The 18,466-nt window shown below is 41.8% G+C and overlaps 1 protein-coding gene across 3 annotated transcripts; it reads left to right on the plus strand.

Annotated features, from left to right (window-relative positions):
• Window positions 1–1,867: 1,867 nt before the first annotated feature.
• triobpb (TRIO and F-actin binding protein b) lies at window positions 1,868–18,140 on the plus strand. Of its 3 annotated transcripts, none has more exons than XM_037792496.1 (13): window positions 1,868–2,245; window positions 6,453–6,514; window positions 6,921–6,989; window positions 7,161–7,250; window positions 7,538–7,647; window positions 8,892–9,336; window positions 10,223–10,466; window positions 11,415–11,526; window positions 12,477–12,636; window positions 12,843–12,944; window positions 14,749–14,835; window positions 16,811–17,015; window positions 17,132–18,140. In XM_037792496.1, the coding sequence occupies exons 2-12, from the start codon at window positions 6,479–6,481 to the stop codon at window positions 16,970–16,972; spliced, it is 1,617 nt and encodes a 538-aa protein (XP_037648424.1). In that variant the 5' UTR covers window positions 1,868–2,245; window positions 6,453–6,478; the 3' UTR covers window positions 16,973–17,015; window positions 17,132–18,140. The 3 variants fall into 3 exon arrangements, with proteins under 3 accessions (XP_037648424.1, XP_037648422.1, XP_037648423.1); XM_037792494.1 differs by having other exon boundaries at window positions 6,453–6,509; XM_037792495.1 differs by having other exon boundaries at window positions 6,453–6,509; window positions 8,892–9,333.
• Window positions 18,141–18,466: the final 326 nt, after the last annotated feature.

Consider the following 18,466-nt stretch of genomic DNA (forward strand, 5'->3'; position numbering starts at 1 on the left):
GTAACTGTAAAGATTTTATGCACTTGGCACCCTAACCTTCTGGTAGCATATCTACACTATCTTAACTGTTACCGGCTGCTTGCTGCGTGTCTGCAGACTTCACCTACACCCTGCAGGCATTTCATAAGACTGACTGAGCTTTGTCAATTGTGGTCTGCTGGGGCATGTGTTGAAATTCCTGAACTGAAACCAATAGCTACCAAAGAGAGGATTTTAGAGGGGGGAGTGCCACTTTGTTTGCAAGCCCAAACGATTTCCAGTCAGAGATAAATATTGCAAGTTAATTGTGTGTTTGGAAAGTTCTGGATTATCAAACTTGTCAAATTTGGTCCCGAGAAAATGGGAAGGAGTGACACCTCATATTAAACAGCCATTTTTTGTTTGTTTTCTTCTTGGTTGTGGGTGTCATTAATATGAGCTATGTTATTCCTCGTGTTGCTTGGGACCCCTCTGGATCCCCCTCTGGATCCCCCTCAGCCCCTGGAGGTCCCCGGACACCAGGGTTTTAGAGCCCAGTGCTGTGTGGTTAGTAGTGATGTGTTGGTCGCGAACGAGCCAGTTCAAAGAGCCGGCTCTTTTGAGTGAACGATTAGAGCCGGCTCCCGTCCAAGAGCCATTTTTAACTTTTTTGTCTTTACTTAATTCAAGGCAGAATGATAGGACGATCTTCTCCGCGCCACGGGCACTCCATGCACTGACTGTGACTGAATGTTGTGTTAATGACGTCCGTTCGACCAATCAAGTGATGAAAGACAAGGATCATACCATCAAGCAGGGAGGGGCGGGGGGTGCACGGCGCGCTGACGGTCTACAGGAACAGAGCAGGAGGGAGAGGAGGAGAGAAAGAGGAGTGCGGTACGCGAATAGCAAACAAGATGAGTGACAGTCGGAAACGAAGCAGCATATAAAATTATGGTATTCTGGAAATTATAAGGTTTAGTATAATTATGTTGAATAAGTTAAAGGGACTGTTTGTAAGAATCAGAATTGTTTGTTAACAGCGACACTTGTGGCCGTTAAGTCAACGAAAGTCAGCGTCCGGTTCGCGCTTGTGCTCGTTCTAAATAGACATGAACGAGCATCTCTCAAAACAGTGAGGTGACACACGTCAGCTAAAACCACAATATCACTCTATATTTCACCTGCTTGGCAGTAATGTTAGCTGACCAGACGAAGGTCTCTCCATGAATCAATGCTGATACTAGTGTTAGCTTTTCCTGCCTCAGCCTCCCGAGGTGAGACACTGGCACCCGGTCGGAGACGATAACGTTCCTCACTGCGGAGCCCCGTCACTTCACAAGACACAGAAAACCTCTGTTGGTCTGGAGGAGCTGCAGCAGATATTTCTGCACAAACGTCCACTGTACATTCACTAGATATTCTCAGAGCTACGAAGTCTTCTGCAGTGTTTAGTGTGCGCGAATGCACGTGAGGTGGAGCGAGCTGTGTGAAGGCAAGCAGGCAGAGGAGCAGAGACTCCGGCCCTGGAGACCAAAGCTAAGGTCTCCCCCGCGTCCTCCTACCGCGACCAACACTGTTTTGCAAGACGGGCTTCACTAGATATAACTTTGGTGCTTCCGTGTAGTTTGTGTTGGAGTCTGAGTCTGAACAGGGCGCATATGCAAACGCGCATGGGACACCGACCCGGGTGATTTATACGTGTAAGAAGTTACAAAAAGTCCCTTTAAGTGATGTATGTGCACACATACTAATCATAGGTCAAAACAGCGCTAAATTTGACTGAATTATAAAAAGACAGAAGTGGTAAAATGAAGAGCCGTTTGGGAGCTGAAAGAGCCGGCTCTTCTTGGTGAGCTGAGCCAAATGATCTGGATCACTAAAAAGAGCCTGAACTCCCCATCACCAGCGGTTAGGCGGGGTAGTCTTGTTTTCTCAAACGATCTTCACTGGATCCGCCCAGGAAGTAGCAGACAGAGAGAGACACAGCCCGAGGAAGAAGTCACAAAGTTGTGAAATTATCACGTTTAAACACCCACAGTTCCTCCGTGTTTACCCGGGTGGATCTACCGGGTTTAGGGAGCCCGCGGTGGACGGTTGATTCAGTTACCATGGCTATGAATGGCGGGGTTTGATCTAGTGACGCGTCACGCCAGAGTCCGGCCAGAAAGTGAGCGTTTCTAGCCGAGCTGAGTCTGAACTTTAGAGCAGAGAGGGGACTAACTTTCGTGACGGTTCTTCTCTTTTGTCTTTAATTTACCCTTCTCTGGATCCTGTCATCATGACGGTAAGTTGCACCTTTATTAGCTGTTTTGTTTTTCCTGTCACTCCTTCCTGAATGTATGTTATACAGCTAAGTTACACATAACTTTAACTTAAATCTTGTGTTTTTTAAATGGACTCTGGCCCAGGAGCTAGCCAAGCTAAGGCTAATGTAGTTAGCTAGTTTTTAATGGACTTTTATAGTGTTTGTTTGACTCCAGGGGTGTGCACGTTAAAGGTCCCATATAATGCTCATTTTTAGGTTCATGCTTGTATTTCGTGTTTCTACTAGAACATGTTTACATGCTTTAATGTTAAAAAAAACTTTATTTTCCTCATACTGTCTGTCTGAATATACCTGTATTCACCGTCTGTCTGAAACGCTCCGTTTTAGTGCATTTAAATGGAATTCCAACTTAATTGCACTGCTAGGCAACAGCTTGGGTCCATGTTTACTTCCTGTAAGCTGATGTTATTTGCATACACTGCGACAGGAAATGAACTGGGACACATTTAGAATGTTTACGTTTAAAACTGTGTAATGGTATATTTGTGACATCACAAATGGACATAAATCGGCTTGTTTCAAACGCGCAATTTCTGAATACGGGCTGTGTGTATTTCTCCGTATATTGAGCATTTTGATAGTTTAACAGTATTTATAAAGTACTTAAACTTACTTTATAATGTAAAAGACCTGAAAATCTCACTTTTTACAATATGGGACCTTTAAAGCTAAAGCTAGCTAAGTGGGGCACCTAGCTTAAAAAATATTTTATTGTGTTGTCTGTATTGCCATCTACCCAGTTGAGTCAATATTTATACATTTCTCTTCCTGTGACAAGTCTAAAAAGTTAATGCTGGTTTCCATGTGTGGTGTAGTTTCATCTGTGTTGTTTACAGTAGCAGGAAGTGTAATTAGCCAGCAGCTTGTACTGTATATTTGTCAGTTTTTACAGCCAGCTGTGACACACATCCCCTGTTTGCACACAGACACTGCCAAGAAAACCTTACACATGTTTTTATAAAGTAAGCTAGAGGTGTTGTTACGCTAAGCCAGGGCTTCTCAACCTTTTGACAAACTCGACTACAAATATGTGTTATTGCCGCTGTCAGGTGTAATGACTCACATAAATATTCAGCTTACCTTCACCTCATCACTGCCTGCCATTATGAATCCAAAGTATTCAGGGTCATATTTCCTCACCACACACTTTTACTGGTTTCAAAAATTAAATTGCTTGATTTTGTGTCACTGCATCTGTAACATATTTGTCTGTAAAGGGGAGACTCGTGGGTACCCATATAACCCATTTTCATTCACATATCTGGAGGTCAGATGTCAAGGGACCCCTTTAAAAAAAAAAAAAATGGCCATGGCAGTTTTTTCTCACCAAAATTTAGCGTAATTTTGGAGCGTTATTTAGCCTCCTTCCCAACAAGCTGGCATGACATGGTTGGTACCGATGGATTCATTAGGTTTTTCTAGTTTCATATGATGCCAGTATCTTCAGTCTAGCTTTAAAACTGAGCCCGCTATAACCTCTGAAATACAGGTTAGCGGTTAATCTAACCAATTGGCAGCACCTCCGCGGTCCACTAGGTGGCTCTTTGAGGCCCACCAGTGGGCCCCGGCCCAGGGGTTGAGAATAGCTGCTCTAAACCATTGTAATGCAGGAGGAACTGTCATTACAATGAGTGTATGCATTAGGTATTCTCTTCTTCACACTGTTCAGAGAGGTAATCTATTTAACTAAACAGAAACAAGTGAAGAAGAGAAGCATACATGTTGTAATAAGCCTAAAGGACGAGGCTCACCAGACAATACTCGTCTATAGTGATGATGGGAGACAGGAGTCGGGAAGAATGGACGTTGTCTCAAACTGTCACCAGTGTTTGACCCTCTTCCCTCTGTCACTGATCTGAGAGCACATGACAAGGAGAAGCACTGTGGCATCAGGGTTATTCATAACAGATGCTGCCCTCTTTGCTGGATCCTTCTGTGGCCGCTCCCTGACCTCGCATATTGGCATGTATTGACTAGATAACATGAATCCATGATGAAGTCTGACACATCATAGCTTGCATGCAGCTGTGAATCTCTAAAAAGTAAAACTCTAAAACATCCTAATGTGTTTAGCTGGTACCTCAGCTGTTATTTGTTATTATGATTGGTGCATATATACAGTATGTGTGTGTGTGTTTGTGGATACCCAACAATAATTAAAGTGTTTTATGACATTACCACATCATTTATTAATGATGACAGGGAATTTAAATGGAACACCAGGCTTATCTAAAATTAATAATACATCGATATCTTCTTAACATGGTGTTGCTAATTTACACGGCCTATTGGAAGTCACCATCCAGATCAGTAGCATAGATGAACTGGCTTATACAAGGAAAAACTGTGTGGTACTGTGGCCTACAAGAACACATCTGACGCCAGAAAGGGAGTATAAATACAGAAACGGGGGTGGTTAGAGATGACAGAACAGACAGAGAAGTTATATTAGAGTGCAAACTGAGAGGGAGCGGAGCAAAGTGATGTAGCTAGGGAATAAATGAACAATAAGTAGCTGCACTTGAGAGAATAAAGAGATGGGGTATGAGGCGCCAGTCAGTGGGAGATGAGATGACGAACGCAGAAAGAGATTTAAAGGTGAGGAATGTACATTCTGGTGAAAGAGAGAGAGAGATAAGCGAAGTGAGGAATGTACGGCGGAAAAAGTTGCCTAATCTTAATCTGGGATCACCACGTCTTGAGGTACCTGGCAAGTGTTTTCCTCTTCCTGTCATCGCGTCAAAATAAAAAACGGGCCTGTTCCTGGAAATGTTGTAGAGTAGCTAAACATGTTTGAATACATCTTCTGCTACCGCCCAGCTGGAGCGAGAGACATGCAAAATATGTCATAGTGTGTGCAACAGTGTTGAGAAAAGTAAAGATACTGTAGACACACAGTGTTCCCACTGCAGATTTCTTGAGTTTCCACATCTTTCCTCCCATCACTGAAGATGTGCTGCTCCAGTTCCTAATCTTTCTGTCAGTGTGTTGTCTTCATATATTTCTGTCCTCATTCTTTACAGACATATTTGTAGTTTTCCTGTCATTTTTAACTCCTCACATGTCTTTCTATGCAACCATTGCATCATTCATGTATCTGGTATGCTGTGGTGCAATAGAGCAGGACCCTGTGACGTTGTTGTTGAGATACTATATTAACAATATAGGGCTTTGTTGATTGATTGCAATGCATACATATTAACATCATGTGACATATCAAGTGCTAAAGCAATATAGATAATTTAGTGAGTGATCTGAATGTATTCATGTGTTTCAAGTATATACATTAAAGTGTAACTTTGGTATTTTTTTTCTAACCTGTACCCTATTTTCCTATGTTTTTGTGTCTAAGTGACTAATGGAGACAACAATATTTGAAACTGGTCACTTTTCCACCATGGATGTATTACAGTATTCGTCACCTCGCCAGATTTTTCAGAACAAGACTTCTCTTTGAGCGAGACTCTTCCCATAATGTCAGACAATCAGAGCTCTTCAGTGGCGAAAACAAGCACTTTTAGTTGACCTAAATGACGGTGCCAGTTTGCCCCAATAGAGTTACATTGCAACCCCATGAGCGGCTGCCGTCTACAGCACACTCCCTCAATATTGCACCAATTTCAGAAATTGTTGACGTTCCTATTAGTGAGTTAGACACAAAAACATGGGGAAATGGGGTCCAGCTTGAAAAATGCCAAACTTACGCTTGAAGTTTAAGTATGGGCTAAAAATGTACTGGTACCAGTTTCAACATGCATTTTAAGAAAAACACTATAGAAACTGGTTTATGTTCTTTGTGGCAAAATAAGTCCGCAGCATTGTATCAGTTGTCTTCATGTACAATGATAGAATAAACCCGTGGGGGGTGTGGTAGCTGCTAATTTCTTGTATAGAGATATAATTATATTGAGTATGCCCCACCCTTCGATATAGCTTGAAGTGTTGTTTGTCCTTTTTTTTCTGTTCCTGTTCACTTTCTCTGGTTCTTTTCTCTCTGTGATATTCTTTGAGACTTGCTTGTGATCAGGTCATACAAATAAATTACCTTGACTGACACAGACAGCAGAGTACCTTCTTTCCTTCAAGTTTTGTATTTGTAACATTTCTGTAAAACACTCAGATGACGGTCAGTGAACGTGACGCTGTGTTACTCTTTCCCTCACAGCCGGACCTCCTTAACTTCAAGAAGGGATGGATGTCCAAACTGGCCGACAGTGGAGAGGTAAGGTACAAACGTCGTACTCGGCTCAGAAACGTCACATCTTCCTCCATCGTCACTACCCTCTTTCTCCCTTCCGTCCCTCGTTCCTAATTAGAAAGGTTGTGTGTAAGGCGATAGCGGCAGGTTATCCCCGTTATCACAGTAATAGCTTGGTGGCTCGAGGCACGGCAGGTGTGTCTCCTCTCTTTGAATGATATGCTTGAGTGAATTAGCTTCACACATCACATACTGTAGGCCGGCTGTTTAATATGGGGCCTTCCTGTTGTCATTTCTTATTCAAACCAGGCTTTTACTCTGAAAATCAAGTGGTAATAGTGCTTTATTTGGTGTAACCGTGTCAGATATTGTCACTGTGAGTTGCTGTTCTCAGTTCAGTCTTGGAATTAATTGATATCTGCTGTGTTTCTTTAGTGGAAGAAGCATTGGTTTGTTTTGACTGATGCTGGACTGAAGTACTACAGAGACTCGAGTGCAGAGGAGGTATGTTCTTTTAATTCATCATGTTTGTTGTGTATATGAAATTTTGCAATGAGCCTAGTAATGGCATTAAAACTTGGATGAGTACTTCAAGCATAAACCAACATGTTGTATTAATTATGACCATAACAAAATGTAAGAGAAATGTACCCTGTTTCTGTGTTTTCTGTTTAGAAAGATGACTTGGACGGAGAGATTGACCTCAAATCCTGTGTGAAGGTGTGCGAGTTTGATGTGGAGAAGAACTATGGGTTTCAAGTACAGGTGAGTATCTCTATTACAGGTCAATAGACCGTGTATGCGACTGATTTTTCTTCTTTATATTCATCCCTACTCATCCTTCTTACCAGCGTTAACCACACCCGTTCTCAATTTCTGCTGCATCTTCTTGTTGTTCCGTTATCACGACTCACATCTCTGTCAGTATCTCCTTCTCCTTTCTCTCTGCATCTCTCTCTCTTTCAGTTTTTTTCTTTATCGTTTCCATCTCATCCCAGTTCTGTCACATCTTTGTGTCTCCTTAACCTGTTTTTTCCTCTTTTGTTCTCCAGACGCGTGATTCCGCGCACACACTGTCGGCCATGACGGCAGGGATCAGGCGGAACTGGATAGAGGTTTTAAAGAAGTGCATCCGGCCCAGCAGCTCTCCGGATCTCACACAGTAAGTACCAGTTGAATTGTTAAATATAAATATAAGCAATCGGGGATAATCAGGGTAAAAATATTGTTTTGGCCTAAAATTGAAAGTTGGATCAATTCAGAATTTGCTCAGGCTAAAATTAAGAAATATATCTCACATACTTTAGTTACAAGGCAGTCAGTTGTGACCTCTCATGCTCAGTAGTGTTAGTTTATTGACAGACAATGATTCATTTTCATCACTTATATGTGAGAATTAACATTTTCTTGTCTCACCTTAATGAAGTCAAGCCTTGTTTTTCTCTGTTTCATATTATTGTCCATTGAATGTTCTGAGTTCTCTGGCTGTTGGTCAGGCTGAGTCACTCCTACAATACCAATCACATTTTTCAATACTGAGTATCCACAGATACCGAGTTTGATCTTGATATCATCGACAAACTGTCCTACATTGCAAATTAATTTTACCAAAGTTTACTAGTTCTGCTTCACAGCTTCCTTTTTATAGTGTAGCACATTGTTTTGTGTAGTCGTGGAGAGAGGGTTGTCAGTAAATGTGAAACAGTTGTGGAAAGACGGTTCTAACATCTCCAGCACGAACAAAATACTTAAATGCATCCCCCTGATGTTTTCACTGTTAGCGCTGTTGGCTGCGAGCCGCCAGCTCAGCCGTTGCCATGTTGAGAGCCGTGCGCAGGTCAATAGAAATGCTCCCAATCTCACATTTAGCAACTTTAAGAATTTATTTATTTAAAAAAATCTGTTAATTGTAACTTGCAACTTCCTGCCCTAATAATCAGCATCTAAGGAAGTTTTATGCTTCATTCTACAAGTAGTTTTTAAGTACTTTTTTGCACTCCTATTATTTTAAGATTGGTTGACTCAGCATTCTTGTATGGCTCATTTGCGTTCTTACAGCAGCTCAGCCTTGGCTAAATATACAGTCAGATAAGAGGCTCTGTTACTCACCAGCAACTTTGCCCCTGGAGAGTTTCAGTCACTGTTGAAGATGAATCTCATGAATTTCATTAGTTACTTGGAGCACTAATGTAATGTTCTGTTTTGCTGTGCCTCGGGTGTTCATGTTGAGGCTTTTTATGCTACTGATTTACTTATTTGTGATGAATTACTTCTTTATTTGATTAGAAAAGTGTTTTATGAAGTTATCAGATTGGAGAAGAAGAAGAAAATAATGCCTGGATTTATTTTATTTATTTATTTTGATATTGGTGTGTAATTTATGTATTTGTCTCTACTCTTCTCTAGATTACCTGACGGCAGCAGTGACAAGGAAAACTCCCATTCTCGCTATCTGCTGTCGTCTCGTCGCCCGTCATCGCGTCATGCCGACGTCCAGTCAGACATCCCGACCTCCGCTCCTCCTGCTCATCGCAGGTTTGACTATGTGGAGCTGTCCCCGGTTCCGGCCTCGTCCGGCCCTCTCCCGGCCAGTCAGAGAGAAGCAGCGGAGGGGCAGGGGAGGGAGCACAGCCAGTGGCAGGAGGAGAGGAACACCAGCAGCCAGTGGGAGGCCGTGCTGTCCAGGAAGGGCACCGGCGGAGGATCCAACCAGCGGCTACGCACCGAGGACGAAATAGAGAAAAAGTGGGCTGAGTTCGAACGCTTGCCGTTAAAGGAGATGAGCTCCTTACCACCGATGGGATCACGGTCTTCCAGCCAGTCAGCCAATGAGGCGCTGCAGAGGGAGGTAGTGCGTGGAGTTGATTTTCCAATTTGCAAATTTCATAACATGCAAATTAACTCATCTGTTCGGATGAAGTAAACATTTCCTGTTTCTGCCTGTTAACACTTGAGTCTTTGTTTTTCTGAGCTGCCCTTCAGCAGTGTTTTTCCATCTAAAATATGCAGATATTGATATGAGAAACACTACTGAAACTGTTGTCTGTTCTGTCTCTGTGTGCTGTGATGTGCATCTTTGGTTTGAACCTGTTTGCAGGTTCTGCACATGATACGCAGACCGCTGCACCACAAGAGCTCTGCTAAACGCTGATGTCTCACCATACTACTCATTTTACTTTATAAACAAGAGCTGTTAAATTCATGCTAAAGAGTGTGCATTCATTCTTTAATTACACTATTATTACAATATCATGAAAGCTGAATGCTTCCTTTGTGTTTAAGCTTCTTCTGTAGCAAGAATCTAATCAGGCTTTGAAAGGTCAGCAGTGATTGGGGTCAAAGTTCAAATTGAAAGGTAGCAGTGGAGCGAGAGTTGGCATCATTAGTCTGTCCATAGAAAAATTCAGCTGGTGCATACAGTGGTTCTGCCAGTGATCATGTGTAGATCATGTGTTGGCAGTGGGACACTTTGGAAAGATTTGGCTAAAATGTTCATTTAGTTTCTACTGTTTACAAGCCAGTGAGTATGAATGAATCCTACTGTTGAGTATTACCTCACATTTGGCCATCCCAAAGCATCCTGTGTGGGTTTTAAATCCTATTCTTTATTGCTGCCCATGTGTTTCACTGCCAACACCAGCATTTGTGCCATCTCATCTAAACACGCTAAATCACATATTAAATCAATAGGCTTCTGTCGCTCAGTGGGCTTTACCTCCGTCTTCGTCTTCTCTCAGGTGGCGTCACTGAGGCAGCAGCTGGAGCAACTACAAGGAGGAGGAGGGGGAGGAGGGAGGTGGGGAGGAGGCGTGAGGGGTGGCTGTGGCCCTGAGGCCCCCTGCGGCCGCAGCCTGGCGGCCATGGAGCGCGCTCATCGCCAGGCGCTGGAGGAGCTGCAGAGGCAGCACGAGCGCCAGATGAAGGAGCTGGAGACGGAGAAGAACAGGCTGCTGCTGGAGGAGACCCAGGACACCGCACGAGGTCAGCAGACCAGTATCAAGACCTAAATAAACGTGTAGTTATTCAACTGTGAAGGCAGCTTTAAGGGTTTAATATGATAAAGAACATTAATCAGAACTTGGATGGGGGGGTCAAAGGTCAAATAGAGTTCACCGTTTCATTTTAAGTAGGAAGCAATGGGTTGTTAATGTTGCCCTGGGTTATTTTATGAGAACTATGAGAAATGAGCAAAAACTGTCCAGCAGGGCTTTTATACTGTAGCGCCATCATTCCACTTCCATATTGTTGGGTGTTGAATGTCTGTGAACTATTTAAATGTAATTTAATCTTAGAATATACATAATAGGGTTCAACATTAATGGTTTTTTTTCACTTGCCCTGTTGGGAAAGTGGCTCAGAAATCACTTGCCCAAAGTCAATTTTTTACTTGCCCCATTGCAAATTGTTTTATTTATCAGCGGTTATCAAATAACAACAAAGACTAAGGTTAATTGTCATGTTTTGTGCGCCGTGCTCTCAAACTTGCAGCAAACTGCGCAATACATAGTTGAAGTTTCGCCAACATCCTCTAACGCCACCCAACTAAACTTGTTTGTGCTTCAGCTCATAAACTTTGTCTTTACCAGATGCCATTTTCCTCGCAAGTGCCCAATCAGGCAAGAGAGTTGCTAGACTTACTAGCCTGACGTTGCATTTTACTTGCCCCAGGCAAGCCTTATTATTGAGCCCTGCATAATATATTGATACTACACTTATTTGACTGTCATCATATCTAAGTATTCGTTATTGATCCATAGTTTTTTGAGTACAGATTTAGACTGTAATCATTTTTTGGTATTAAATTTCTGAGGACGTTTTCTCAGTTGGGTCCCTGAGCTTCCTCAATCAGGAAAATCCTTGGTGTGCCCTTTAACAGCCACCAGGAGATCACATAGAAGTTGTGTCACGCTTTTGTGTTTGTGCTTTCAGTAATGGAGGCTTTGAAGAAGAAACACAAAGACGAGCTGGAGAGAGAGGTGGAGAGAGTCAAAAGGCTCAGCAGTGGGGTTCTAGATTCACAGACCGTGCGAGCACAACAACAGTAAGTAACTTCAAGTCTGTTTTTGCCCGTGTGGTAGAGATGTACGATTGCCACCCAGATGCTTGGGGCCACAGGAAACAAGCTAGTAACACAATCAAAGAATCTAAAGTTTCTAAACGGCTTTGTTGAAGTCTTGTGTAAGCCTTTACTTCATATTCTTGTAGCTTGGCCCTCTGTCTCAGTCAGTGCAGGCCAACATTGGTAATTTATGTGAATAGCTCTCTTGTGCTTTTAAGTGGGAGTTAGCTGGCCACAAAGGGGTTTTCTGTGAAATAAAAGGTAGAATTTGCAGACTCCACAACAATCCAGGGTTCCTTGTCTAAGCAAGGCCATTACCGCAGCGGCCACTGGGTCCCGTCAGGCACTTAAGGAATGTAGAAGAATTTGGTCATGGATTAGTTTCCCTTTGTAAGCTCCACGGGGCCTTTGACACAACGCTGTCTCAGTGGCTGCTACTGGAACCTGTATTTTAGGGCTTTATCTGTGCTGCCTAGTCTGCGTATTTTCGCTCTTTGCAGGCTCTTCCTTATTTTTGTGGTTATTGGTCATGACCAGTAAAAGATGGTTTAAAACCACGGTAGGAAATACTTGCATCATGGAAATGGAAAAAAATCACCCTCATAGTTTTTCACAGCATGTTGCTGTTATTAAATGTAATCAATTCCATATAATAATATATATTAGAGGTATTCAGTCAGGGCAGAGCAGAATAAAGGAGCTACCACAGATTATCTTTGGTTGTCCCGCAGGAGCAGTGCTGTGACTTCATCTCTTTGTATGTTAAATATTGTTTCTTTTTTTCTTTGTAATTTATGCTGACTCATAGTAAAAAGAAAGCAGGTAACGTGACGTGCATTCTGTCATAATCTGAACCTGCAGTTAATTCTTATTTCTGCAGTTTAGTTCAGTAAGGACCACCACATGAACACATCATCTGTCCATTTCTGCAGGGCAGAAACTCAGGCGTTGCAGAGAGAGCTGGCCGGACTGTCTGAGCGCTACTCTCAGAAGTGTCTGGAGCTAAACCGAGCCGAGCAAAACAGCGCTGAGAGAGAGAGGGAGATCAGCCGCAAGGAGAGAGACATGGAGCAGCTGAAGAAAGAGAACCAGGTGAGTTATCAGCAGCAGATTACTCATAAAAGCAGAACAAGCAGAAAAGTTGCAGACATGCTTTTATTTCTTTGTTTGTACAGTAAAAAAGATGAAATCCAGAGTCGGTAGTCTGGCTGTATAAGACTTGTGATCTATTGTCTGCAAATGTATGCCACTCAACGGGCGTCATTCAAATTCTAAATGCAAAATATTTTCCTCTGCAGGACTTAAAGGCCCGTTTGACGGAAGAGATCAGTCGAACACGATCAACCGGCACATCTCAGAGCTCAGAGAACAACAAAGACAGGACACCCAGTGAGCTAGAGGTAACAGCTTGTATACATGAAACTGGAAGTAGATGATGGGGGGTTGGGGAGGGTCTGTGTCTGCCAGCTTTTTGTAACTTCCTGAACTGACAGCAGCGCACATCAGATGTGCACAAGTGTGAAAATATCACCCACTGCATTGAAAGTCAACAATAACTGTGATACCGGTTGCCTAAAAATGCAGCCAGCTCTCGGACTGCCCCCAATTAATCTAAGAACAATTCATTCAATTTCAATTCTACGAAGTCAAATAAAAGAAATGTGTTGTTACTGGATTTAGATTACACAGTGATTAAACAGAGCTACCTGTGTGTAGCCGTCACAGTCATTTATGTATTTGCTAATCTAAACTTTCGTCATGTATTTTCATTTTCAGGTTCTAAAAAACATTTTCCTCTACAAGTATATATTTATCAGAATATTCCACTGACTGCTGTATAAAATGAATCTGTGTGAACTGTTCACGGTGACAACTGTGGGTTTATCTAGCGTAACAGAGCCGTCTTTTGTGGAAAAGCATGTCGCTTTATGAGCTTTTAAGATGTAATCGTTCAGTGCTTTCATTACTAAAACAAAATTCCATTTCACTTCACTGTGTTGGGGTGTGTGGGCCAAAGTCTCAGCGGTAAATCCTGCAAAACCTGGACAAATTAAACCAGAAGAAAAGAGAACTGACCCTTTTTAAGGGCGCTTTCACAAGCCACAGTCTGCTTGTCTAGTCCGAATAAGAGTGAAATTGATACTTTTGGTTTGTTTTCTATTTAGTCTGGTTCGGTTTCACAGTGCACAAATTAAAGCAGACCATATAGAAAAGCAATCTGCTGTGGAGCATGTATGATGGTGCAAATGTATCTTTTTCATCTCGAGAGCTGCCACTTCTGTGCAGGGAATCGCGGACTTTGATACATTGTTGTCAAAGTGTTTTCACTTTGACTCGGCACTGATCTACTGTGCGCACGAATCCCTTTTCCTCCAGTTTATCTCCAATGACTTTATAAAAGTCCCTATTTTTATGGACTTTATTTAGCATATTCTGTTCTCTTCGGATGTCAAGCAAACATCGGACTTCTGCAGAAGGTCATTTACATGTGTCCATCTCAACAAATGCCCACACAGCCAGCCTGCGTTTTGGTTCACTTGAAACCGGTTGTTTTGGTCCGTACCAGAGTACAATTACTGCGTTCACAACCGCCCAAACAAACTGCACCAAGGGTTGAACCGCACCAGAGTTCGATTAAAACAGACTAAATGTTGGCTAGTGAAAGCGCCCTAAGTCTCGGGACGAAAGGAAGTTAAGAAACTCTCCCGCCACTCGGTTTCAATTAGCTAAAAGTCATAGGTAATGTTGGACGGTTCATCATGTAGACATGTAAAGCATGACTTTCAGTGTTTGTGTCACAGAAAGTGTTTTTGCAAAATGTTCAGGAATACACTTAATTAGGCCTCCCTGCTGTCCAAACAAATGACACTACCCAGCCTCCGAGAGTCATTATGAAGCAAAACCTAAAAGTAACAAAAATGTAGCAGTTTATTTATACTCTTTGTTTACCAAACTAGTGTTGCTGTTTTGAGAATACAAACCGCATGTCATGATAAACAGTAATTGGCCGAAAGAGAATGTAATAAATTACAGAGAATGCCCCCTGTGTTTATCATAAATCAGCCAGAACACAATTGCTTTTTTGGTGGACTCGCATGATAATTATTATGATTTATGGTAATAATAAGACGTTCTGTGTGTTGTTTTTGTCTTCCTTTCGGCAGCGAATGACGACCACGTTGTGTTTTGTTGTTTTTCTGCCAGGTTCTGCTCAGGGTGAAAGAAAACGAGATAGAGTACTTACACAAGGAGATCAGCTGTCTAAGGAACGAGCTGCAGTTTCTTAACACGGTACTCCATCTGTCTGTCTGTCTGTCTTTCTGTCTGCCTGTCTGTCTGTGTGTCTGTTTGTCTGTGTGTCGGTCTGTACAAGTATGTATATTTTGTATCTGTAATCCCTTTACTATTAGATGAATAACACGGAATGTTAATCCTCACGTCATTGACCAAGGTGGTTACGTGTCTTATAACCTGGAAGCTTTCAGAAAATGCAGTGCAACAAATTTTCCAGATTTTTATCGAACTCATCTAAAGCTAATCCATTGGTTGATGTAGTTTGCCGTATGTTATTTGTTTTAACCCTTTCCTGTTTTGTTTTTAAGTCTGATATTTGTGCTTTTATATGTGAACATTTTTTGCTGCCGTCTTGGCCAGGACTCCCTCGGAAAAGAAATTTTTAATCTCAACAGGACTATCCTAGATAAATACATGTCAAATAAGAACCTCCGTCCGTCCATCTGTCCGTCCATCTGTCCGTCCCATTTTTGTGTGGTATCTCAGGAACGCTGAGGGAATTTCATTACATTTGGCACGTCCACTTGGACTCAAGGATGAACGGATTAGAATTTGGTGATCAAAGGTCAAGGTCACTGTGACCTCACAAAACACGTTTTTGGCCACAACTCAAGAATTGATATGCAAATTTTGACAATTTCACACAAATGTCTAAGAGGATAAAATGATGAAGTGATGACATTTTGTGAGGCAATAATTCTAGTTTGGCTTATTGAGAACAGTAAAATGATGAATACAAAGTTCATTAAAAAAAGACGTGAGATGAATCTGTATAGGTCTTAGGTGGCCCTGCTTAGATTTAGATGGGCTGGGAAGACCCTGCTTTCTTCGGCTCTGGGCGTCTTCATCCAGTGAGTTCTATAAAGTGAATGAATTTGACAAAGTCCAGCACTTACTGGATGCTCTGTCTGTCTTATTTGTATAATATGTACCTTCCCTGCCTCTGTTATTTGGTGCTGCTCTGAGGCATATATGAATATTGTAATTAAAGAAAAACAAATATAGCATGCTTATACAGAAAGTATACATGTCTTAGTGGGTGTGATATCACACTGAGATGGTCCATGATGTAGTATTATATGAGGCAGATTGAGGAACTTATGCCTCATAGGCAGCACCAGGGAGGGGCTTGAGGGTGCTAGGACAGCCATAGCACCCCCAAGACATTCCTGTTGTTTATTCATATTTTTTCATTTTAATGCTTTAGAATAGATTTAATTGAGTGTGTTTGTGACAGTCAAAGTGTGTGTGCACATGAGTTTCTGACGGAGGATTAGCAAAGGCCAGGGGGATAGAAAAAGTCATAGAACGCATAAAAAAAAAATCCACAGTGAACAAACAAAACTGTCATCACAAACAAAGCATTTATTTACATTTATTAATCAAAGCATTTACAATAATCACTCTAAATCAGCACATAGAAACAGCTCTTTACGTGTCTCTCTCTCTCTCTCTCTCTTTCGTTGAACACCACGGTCGGTTGTGACGCGAACACTATGCAATGCTCATTCACATAACATTAGGTCTATGGAACAGAATACTGTTGATTCATTGGTGGAGGTGTTGGTAACTGGCAGCATGAGTTTGTGATCTCAGAATCTCAGAGGCTGAAATGCACAAACCTCTGTCTGTTGCTTGCTGCTTGTGTGCAAGCCCAGTCCGTGGCATAACTGGGAAATGTTATATTGAGGTGCGTTTATGTAGGCAGGCTTCTGAACCTTACCTCTATAACCCTTTTGGCTGAATATCTCGCCTTGTGTTAACACAAAATGACATTGTAACTGGCGGAGTGGGTACTGCGTGTGTGTGGGGGTATTGAAGTAGAAATTACATTGTGGCGACCGGCACATTAATGTGAAACCAGAATTTCAGAGCACTTTCTCTGAAAAGTTAAGGTACCCCATGGCACCAGCAAAAGAATATATCTGGCACTGCCACTGTTAAGCCCGTCTACTCCTCTTTGCCCCCGCAGGAGAAACGGCTGGCCTGTGAACGATACACAGAGGTGCACGAGGAGCTGAGTGGGATGAAGGGCCGGAGCGAGCGAGAGATCCAGAGTCTAAAGGAGCACCTGAGGCTGGCCATGGCTGCTCTGCAGGAGGGGCAGAAGCTGGGCAACAGCCTGGACCACTGAGACTCTGCTGCTGGTGCTAACGCTCTGGCAGACACAGTGTCAGGTATGGACGCATGTAGAACAGTCAGGGAAATGGATTTTTTAGTGGCAGATATTTGTTGAAATTTCAGGTTATATTAAGTTTCATTTAATTCTTCCTGTATGTTTCTTGTTTTGCAGGTGTGTCTGCACCGTGGTGACTGAATCAAAGAGATAAACAGAAAAGCAGAGGAGATGATCGTTGGACTTGTACAGTTCCGTCTGTGTGGGGACCACGATAGTGCCTTAGTATACAATCATTCTGCCAATGAGCAGCATAGAGTAGCTATTAGCCGGTTTTATTACACTGGGCCACACATCATATATTAAACTGCACTTTTCTTTTTTTTTATTTTAGCTTTTGCTTGCTTTGAGTGCAAGCATGTATGAGTGAGCATTTGGTCTGAAAACTGGAATATTTGCGAGTGATACATTTCTTTTTTTTATCAGGTATTGTCGATAAAGAGTTCATACTGTATCAGCTTCTTTTGTTTATCGCCTCTGTGTCTTCTGCCTTACAGCAAGGGGTCAACACAGTTACATTAGAGCTACTGTCATCTCAGTTTTCTATGTTGTACAGCTTTTGAGTCATGTTTACTCTGTGAAAATGGCACGCGTTTCTTTAGAAATCGGGGCTTATCATTTGCTGTAATTATTTTTTTTTTTAACCTGGAGAGAAGTGTGCTTATGTAGTATTGTGTTTGTGAATATGAAATTCTGAAAAAAATATATTGGGGATTAATACAACACAGCAAAAGTTTAATTCCTGGCAGGCTGAATTGGAAGTTGGTCTATGATTGTATAGAAGCAAATTCAGGCTCAACTTTCTTCGCTTGTAAAAGCTGTTGGATGAATGTTGTCCCACGTCACAGATGTCTTTTATTTTTTAAACCGTGGCTGAGAAGCAGGAACTCTCAAGCTTCCAGTCTCCCCTGGTCATTGTTGGTATTTATGTGCCACCGCATAACAAATGACAGGTGTTGCATCAATGAGCCAATTTTTTTTTTTTATTGACGGTATGAATTGTGATAAAAATGACTTATCTACCTGCCTTTTGAAAATATTTTCATATTTAATGTACTGTAGAGCCCGTATCATCTTTGTAAATTATACACAATTTTTGCAATCAATAAAAAAAGTTCAACAGAAACACATTTCATTTCAATGATGCTGCACACCTATTACACACATGCTTATATCTGTTCTTCATTCTATCCCAATAGAGTATTGCCATAAATACAGAAATATATAAAAAGCAGCATGATGTAATGTAATGCAATAGCCCTGCAATACATACTACCTAGAATTTTTTTTTTTGTTGAGTGTGTAGACACAGTCAGGCACATTGTGGTGTTGTATTTTAATAAAACAAACATTGAAAAGTATTTTTAATATTTGGCTTGTCTTAAGTCCAGCTCATTTAATTTTTTTAATGAACAAAAACATTAGAACCACCTCAAAGTGTAATGCAGTTTA

Source organism: Sebastes umbrosus, chromosome 14, assembly GCF_015220745.1.
Source record: "Sebastes umbrosus isolate fSebUmb1 chromosome 14, fSebUmb1.pri, whole genome shotgun sequence".
NCBI classification, from domain to species: domain Eukaryota; kingdom Metazoa; phylum Chordata; class Actinopteri; order Perciformes; family Sebastidae; genus Sebastes; species Sebastes umbrosus.